This window comes from Physeter macrocephalus, unplaced genomic scaffold (assembly GCF_002837175.3).
Source record: "Physeter macrocephalus isolate SW-GA unplaced genomic scaffold, ASM283717v5 random_1491, whole genome shotgun sequence".
Classification (NCBI taxonomy): Eukaryota; Metazoa; Chordata; class Mammalia; order Artiodactyla; family Physeteridae; genus Physeter; species Physeter macrocephalus.
Genome location: NW_021146460.1, coordinates 17,485 through 25,000, shown reverse-complemented (window position 1 = coordinate 25,000; position 7,516 = coordinate 17,485). Strand labels below are relative to the sequence as shown.

General features: G+C 60.0%; 2 protein-coding genes across 2 annotated transcripts in view; both read right to left on the bottom strand.

Moving 5' to 3' along the window:
* Nucleotides 1-1,485: 1,485 nt before the first annotated feature.
* LOC114485365 (ral guanine nucleotide dissociation stimulator-like 3) lies at nt 1,486-3,500 on the bottom strand (the record flags this gene model as incomplete). The annotated part of the gene is made up of 5 exons (XM_028486684.2): nt 3,468-3,500; nt 2,872-2,985; nt 2,030-2,253; nt 1,818-1,871; nt 1,486-1,700 (listed from the first exon to the last, which is right to left on the bottom strand). Coding segments are annotated over exons 1-5 (640 nt in total), but the record flags the coding sequence as incomplete, so codon positions are not given.
* A 479-nt stretch (nt 3,501-3,979) lies between these two features.
* The window catches only part of ODAD3 (outer dynein arm docking complex subunit 3), a 9,429-nt gene continuing 5,892 nt past the window's right edge, over nt 3,980-7,516 (bottom strand). Inside the window, exons 8-13 of the mRNA XM_055083441.1 lie at nt 7,263-7,415; nt 6,185-6,345; nt 5,889-6,102; nt 5,123-5,278; nt 4,576-4,660; nt 3,980-4,410 (exon numbers count right to left, since the gene is read on the bottom strand). Coding sequence (XP_054939416.1) covers nt 4,292-4,410; nt 4,576-4,660; nt 5,123-5,278; nt 5,889-6,102; nt 6,185-6,345; nt 7,263-7,415 — 888 coding nt within the window. The 3' untranslated portion in view covers nt 3,980-4,291. The remainder of the gene's footprint in view (nt 4,411-4,575; nt 4,661-5,122; nt 5,279-5,888; nt 6,103-6,184; nt 6,346-7,262; nt 7,416-7,516) is intronic.

The window sequence follows — 7,516 nt, the reverse complement described above, 5'->3', positions numbered from 1 at the left end:
CTGCCCTGCGTAGCTCTGATGACTTGGAATCAGCTGGTGAAATCTTGAAGGCAGAGGAAGAAAGATACTTGGTAACCAGGAGGAAAGATGAAGGGATAAAATGTATATAAATAACTCTCACCAGGGGAGAGAAGTGGTTGCTACTTTGTAAAGCAGAGAGGAATGTGGCCAGTTTAAGGATTAAAGAATGGATTAGGGATATAAAGCTCTTGTGACAAGGATCAGATCAAACACAGATGGGTGAAAGATGATACTTTATAAGCAGGATGCAATTATTCAGTAGACAAATCCGTATTGTAACTGACCCTGGGATAGAGTTGGGGACAAGACCAATGGGTTCTATGCAGAAAAATAAGTCAGGTAATAGGACTCAGAGTGGGAGGCTTAAAGAATGGATTAGGGATATAAAGCTCTTGTGACAAGGATCAGATCAAACACAGATGGGTGAAAGATGATACTTTATAAGCAGGATGCAATTATTCAGTAGACAAATCCGTATTGTAACTGACCCTGGGATAGAGTTGGGGACAAGACCAATGGGTTCTATGCAGAAAAATAAGTCAGAGTGGGAGGCTGTATTTGTTGGGAGGGGATCTGAGAAGGCATGTCTGAGGAGATGACAACTGAAAAAAGATCTGAATGAAGTATGTGGATATTTTTCCTTCCCCCCAAAGCTCTCTACAACAGAGGTTGGCAAACGTGGCATGTGGGATCTTAGTTCTCCGACCAGGGATTGAACCCATGCCCCCTGCAATGGAAACGCAGAGTCTTAACCACTGGACCACCAGGGAAGTCCCAGCAAACTTTTCTACAAAGGGCTAGATAGTTTGCTGACACCCACCTCACTAGAAAATATCAGTATGATTTATTGTATCGATTTTATTATAAGTGGTAGATTCTAATAAGTAAGAATCTGTGATAACAACAGTAATGAAAATAATACTATTTGCCAAGCCCTCATTATTTGTTTATTTACTTGTCCACTAATTGTCTTCCCCAGGGAACAGGGAGCTCCTGTCCACTGTTATGTGCCCAGAGCCAGTGGCTAAATATTTGTTGAATGAATGAAGAAGCCAATGAGGTAAGTACTGTCATTGCCCCCATTTTGCAGATAAGGAAACTGAGGCTCAGAGAGGTGATTTATCCAAGGTCGCACAGTCATCAAATGGCAGAACTAGGATTTGAACCCAGGTCTCTGTAGCTCCTAAGGCAAGTAGTAATAGATGATTTGTAGCCAAAAACACAGGGTATCCTGACCCAATGATGGACTATCTTTGTAGTTGGGATGTGTTTTGGGGGAGGTGATAGACAAATGCCCATCCTTTAATCAAAGGGCTATTATCCCCATTTTACAGGTGGGGAAACTGAGGCTCAGACAGGGTTAAGAACCTTGCCCAAGATCTGTAGCTCCTCCGTGAGGGGAGAAGACCCCTGGGGGAGGGAGAATGCCTGTTCCGGACACTATCAGTTCCCCAACCCGCTCACCTGCCCATGTCTGGGACTGCTCCTCTTCTTCCTGCTGTGGCTCAGCATCCTTCAGGAAATCTCCCAGCAGCTTTTCTGCCTCCCGGGCCTCAGCCCCTGATGGGGCTGCCCAGCCCAGAAAGGTGCAAACACTGCCTAGGTCCGAGTGGGCAGGGGGGTCCCAGAAATCCTGAGGGTAGTCCCGCAGCCAGGAGCCCAGCACTGACACCACAGCCCTGGCCAGAGGGGTGGGGCCTCAGAGCCCAGCCCAGAGTTCTGGACCTCTGGAGCCCCTACACTTCAGAGCCTTTTGACCTCTATGCCCTCCTGCCCACACCCGACGGGAGACAAACCTCAGGTTCTTGTTGAAGGTCAGATCTCTTCCCTCTGTCTTCTTGATCTCTACCCTGGAAAGACATTCCCCCCTCCGCCATCAGGTGAAGAAGAGGGCGGCTGGAGGGGACTCAGGAGGAAGATTCTGGGGTTGGAGGGGGGCGGGTCCTGGTTGTAAACCGGGAGGTGAAGGTCTGGGGTGGGAACACGAGAGTCCCCCGTTGGTACTGACCCCGGCGGCAGGGGCGGCGGCGGCGGTGGCAGGAGAAGGCCCAGCACGCGGGCAGTGGGCACGAAGGCCCGGTGGGTGGCCAGGAAGGCAGGCACGAAGCCTGGGTCCTGCTCGCGGTCTCCAGACACCAACTCCCGCACCAGCCGCTCCAGCCGCGCTGCCCTCAGCGCCCGCACCTTGCTGGTGCGGTAATGGAGGAAGGCGTCGGCACCGGGGCTGGGGGCCTGCGGGGCAGGGTGACCGCAGTGAGACACAGAGGGGTGGGCCCCAGCATCCCATTCCAATCGTGTCTTTGGGAAGCACCGATCTTGCATCTGATCCTGTCCATTCTTCTTAATCCTGCCCCCTGAGTTCATTATTCTTCCCCGTTGCACAATCGACCCCCGAATCCCGCCTGGAACATCCTCATCCGCCCAGGCCCCGCCCTGCCCTCTGCCCCATTTACAAGCCACCCCTACCTCACCCCCACCTCCGCCCCCAGGCTGTTCCCAGCTCTCCTGCCGCGCTTCACTGGCCCGTTCCCAGACTCTCCGCCCCACCTCGCTCTCGCCTGGTCTCTTCCAAAGACCACTCCTCCTTCTCCAGCTCCGCCCCACTAAACCTGGCTTACCTAGGCCCTGCCGCCCAGTTCCGTCCCCAAGTCCTGCTAGTCACCTCGGCCTCACCTGGCCCCCGCCTCCTCACCTACCCCACTCACCTGGCCGCCCCCAGGCCCCACTCCATCCTTACCAGGTCGCCTCTAAGCCCCGCCCCTCCTTCGGGCCCCAGTTCCTCCCCTCCACTCAGCCCCGCCCTCACCTGGTCGCCTTCCGCTCGGCCCCAGCCTCCTACGCCTTCCTCACCTGGGGGCCCCGAGGCCCAGCTCCCGGACTCAAGCGCTGACTGCGCTGCCGCCGCAGGGAGACACTGTACACCGCGCCGTCCTCGGTCTCCTCGCCCCAGTCCTGCAGCGGCGCCTGGACGCGGAGGCGGGCTCAGGACGCCGCAGGGGGAAGGCTCCCGGGACCACGGCCCCGCCTCTTCCGCGGACTCCAGCCTGATCCCTCCAGTTTTATCCCCCTTTGCCGGCCAGAGTCAGTGAGACTCGGGGCAGGGGCCCAGGCTCGGCAAGTGCCCTCGGCGCCGCGGGTACCCTCCTACCTAGTCCTTGCGAGGATGGGGTGGCATTTGGGGACGTCCCAGGGTCCAGTCTTAGCGAGTCTGTCTCTAGTCCCTCCCGCAGATGCGCTCAGAGACACTCCCGCCACCAACCATCCCTAAAAGGAGCCAGCCGCTTCACTGGGTCAGGGGGCCGGGAGGCCAGAGGTAGGGACTCCCAGGCTGTTCCGAAGGGTCCGATTTGAGGGGAGAGAGGATCCAAGGGGCGGTCGGGGACCTGGAGTTTCTGGACTTGAGGGTCGCCAGGGATGTGGGGTCCTGGGACCCCAGGTCCCCTTACCAGGGCGAGCTCCTTGCTCGTTGTCCGCTCCATGGTCCGCTCCCGTCCCGCTCTGCCGCGCGGCTGACTGAGGCGGAAGGGCCGGTCGGGGAACAGGGGCCGGGAGTCGGGCCGGCGGGGCGGGGCGGCCGGGCAGCGCGGGGGCGGGGCGGGGTGGACCCACGGCTCGCGGTTGCCCCTGCCAGACCCCAGCGCCCAGCCCAGGGCCCTGGGGAGGAGGCCCGAGCTCTCCGGATAGACGTGTATCAGTCTGAGCCCGGGAGAAAGGACACCTCTCTCTCTCCCAGGGGAGGGCTCTTTTTTGGGTCCCCAGGTGTGGAGGAGCTAATGTGTATAGCTAAGTGGGGTACAGGTCTGCGTCCTCAGAAGGAGAGTCTGCTTGCTCAGACGGGGAGGGTTGGTCCGCCCCAGGTGTGGAGGTATTTCTCATTTCTCTGGAGGGATGGAGGGAGCTCCATCTGCGTCCCGAGCTTATGGGAGGCATCACTCCCCAGGTCGGAGGGGGCTGAATCTGTGGCCCTGGTTTGAGGGGCAGCCATCTATGGGGTGGTGCAGGATCAAGGAGAGGCGAATACTCAGGGGGCTGGTGGTTGACCTTTAATGCGCGATTCCGAGGCCGGCGCGGACCAGCCTGGGGAGATTTACTGTGGGAACGTCCGGCAACCCAGCCCCCTTCTCTACTCCGGGCATCGCCCGCCCGCTCTGCTCCCTCGTCCGGGCCGCGTTCAACCCTTGAAGGGTCCCCGTGGGCCCGCCGCTGGGCCCAGAGGGGTTTGGGGGCTCCGCAGGGGGCCCTGAAACGCCAGGTGGGCGCGACGGCGAGTCTAGGACCTCCGCGAACGACCGCGCCTCTTGCTGCGGGATTCGATTAATTTCTGGGAACGCATCTTGAGCTCCGCGCGGGTCACCACGTCGCTGTCTTCGTCCTCGCTCTCCTCTTCGCCTGCAAAGGGCGAAGAGGGGATCAAGGTTCCCTTTTCCCGGCTCAGATGTTCCTTCCCAGCCTTTATCATCCCACCACCACCTTGGCCCTAGGTCCGGCCCCTGACCACCTCCCGATGCTCTGCTTGGGCCCCCGGCCCCGCCCCCTTTCCTTGCCCGTACTGACCGAAGAACCTGTCCTTGCGACCGGCAACAGGCAGGGCGATGCGGGTGTTGTACATCGGCAGCTTTCCCTCTAGGGTGGAGTAGAACTGGGGGAGGGGGGAGCGGGGAAGAACAGTGTGAGTGGGCAGAGGCTGCAGCGAAGTCCGTTCCCCCTCCTCCCCAGCCCACTCCGAGACATAACCTGATTCCATTCAGCACCTCTGCCCACTGCTGTAAAGTTTTCTTTGGTCGCTGCCGCGTCATTTGTTCTCAGCGTGCATCCTGATACCCACAGCCCTCCCCACCCAGGCCCGCCCGCGGTCTCTAGGTCCCGCCTCTTGTCCTCTCGAGGCCCGACCCTTGATCGCCCCAGCCTTGACCTCTGGCCCGCCAGGGCCCTCTGGAAACTCTCGTGGTTCATCCCTAGCTCCTTAAACCTCACGCCTTGTCCCTAAGGCCCATTCCCGGCCCATCGGCCTCCTCTCTGGTCTCCAGGGGGATGTCCCGACCCCCTGGTACTCCGCCCCAGCCCCTGCACCCTCAGCCCCACCGCCTGGCTGAAGGGGTACCTCGCGGTCGGCGATGTGGCGCAGCATCTCTGGCACGTTGTGGTTCTGGAGTTGCGCCTGTAGCTTCAACAGTTTTTCCTCCACGAGGCCCAGTAGGTTGGGCAGATAGTCACCTGCCTTGGGATCCAGCTCCTTTTCCGCAGAGCGGCCGGCCTCCTGCGGCCGGGGGCGGAACCAGGTGAGTTGGGAGGGGGTGGGCCTCTGGGGGCAGGCTCCACCCAGGGGCGGGGCTTTTCCTCAGGGACCAGGGCTTTGAAGTTGGGGGCCACCAACCGGAGTGGTGCTATCCTCCGTGGGGTGGGGAGTCTGTGGTCAAGGGCCACGCTTATGAGGCAATTGCCTCTGAATTCCAGAGACCCAAGCCAAGGCATGGGGGGCAGGGGGAGTCTTTTCGTGGGAGGGCAGAGATACTAACTGGAGAGAGGCCATTGCCGGATGACCTTAAGAAATGGGATTCTGCTGCGGGCAGGGTGGGGCTTCTCTCATCTGTGGTCGCTCCAGGATTGGAGCGGGGTCTCTGAAGTTTTGGGTGTGTGTGTGTGGGGGGGGGGGGCTGAGTGGCACTTTCCCATGGGGGCGGGACTTGAAATGGGACAGGGTCCCTAAAGTCCTGGGCCTCTTGAGGGGTAAGGGGGTGCCCCCTGAGACGTGGGGTGGAGACTCAGGAGTGGGTTGAGGTTTCCCCTGTGTCCAGGCCTCTCATGTCCTGGACAGGGCCTGCGGTGTGTTCTCTTGAGTGGACGGACTACGGGGCAGAACCCCACACCTGCGTGCTGGCACCGCCTCTCGCGTCTTGCGGGGCTTCCTCGTGGGCGGGGCCTGCCACTAGGATGTGGTTCAGTTTGCCAGCCAGGTGTTCCAGGCCCTCTTTGGCCATTTGCATCGCCTGCATGGCGAGCTCCAGCCGATCCTGTGTGTCAGCACGCCGCTGCTCCCCAGCCTTGATGCGCCCCTGCAACTCGACGTGCAGCCTCCGCTCGCTGCAGGGAGCAGGGAGGCCGCCACTGGAGCTCCACCGACCCCGCAGGCCCCGCTCTCGCCCTCAGGCACCCGGGACCTCACCTCACCAGCATGGTCTCCCCTGAGTACTTGAGGTCTTCGAGCTCCCGCTGCAGCCGCTGCTTCTCGTGCTTCAGCCCCATCAGCGTCTGCTTGTTTTCGCTTTTGAGCGTCTCCAACTGCGTGAAGGTGTCGCCCTGTGCCAGGAACCGCCGCACCACCGCCTGGGGGCCGCCCAGCCCGAGTCAGAGCCAGGGCTGGGGCAGGCAGGGGTGCCCTCCTCCTTCTTTCCCCCCCTTCTTTCCCCCGGGCACGCAGGACAAGTGGCTGAGCTGATGGCTTCTGCATAATGGTGTTGAGACGCTCTGTGAGTCCGACCCAGGGCTGCCTCGAGGGTGTGCAGCCCCGAAGAAATGATTTTTGCGGGCCCTTCCTTGTCTATATAAGGAAATTGAATCAGCTAAAATCGGATTGCGGGGCAGTGATAGCAGTGAGCACAGCTGCTTTCCAAAATCAACATGCCAGCAACGTTCTGGCAGTGAATCTTGCCCACTCCCGTGAGGAAATACGGCCGGGAAAGGCGCCTGGCCACAGTGCTCTAGATGACCCCATATGTCCAAGTCCTGGAGCTCCTCGGAGGCTACCCCATAGGAGGAGCAGCGGGTTGGAGAGCGCCGTAAGTGGAGAAACCCGACAGGGATCCAGGGGAATTAGTGTTTGCCAGCTGGGGACATAAAATCTTAGGAAATTTCAAGGAAGCCGCTGCCAAGCGTGGGCCCCAGAGCAGGGGCCCAGCTTCTGTGGGACTGAGGCTGGCACTGGGCATTTTACTGCGCCCAGACCCAGCTACGGGTGCTGGAGACACAGCAGAGAGAAAACACTCATAGTTCTCCTAGAGCTGATATGTCAAAGACGTCAGCACCAGTGTAAGCAGGAACAGGAGAGGATGATGGCCAGTGTAGATAACTCGTGTGGGTTTTGCTGAGAGAGGTAGCAGAGAAATGAGGCGGTAGCCGGAGGAAGAAGGGGTGTCTTTTGTGTGCTGAGGAATTGACCCGGCACAAAGGGGAGGCTGGGTGTGTTGGCTTCCCAGGCTCAGCTCGGGCGTCTGGGAGCTGGGAGGGCCGAGGGCAGCACTCACGTGCGTTTCCGCCACACCGGTGGCGTCCTTGACCTTGCCGAAGAGCACCTCCATCTGGTACATGTTCCAGAGCCGCCGCAGCTCCTCCTCTTTGGAGCGCATGCTGTCCTGGAGCCTGTCGTCGGACTGCAGCAGCACCTGCTCCTGCTGGGTCTGCTGGTGGGTTGAGGTCAGGGCCGGGGGTCAGCTCGCAGACAAGGGCTTAGGGCAGAGGCCGCGGGGGTTGGGGAAGTATCCGCACGGGGGTAAGGGAG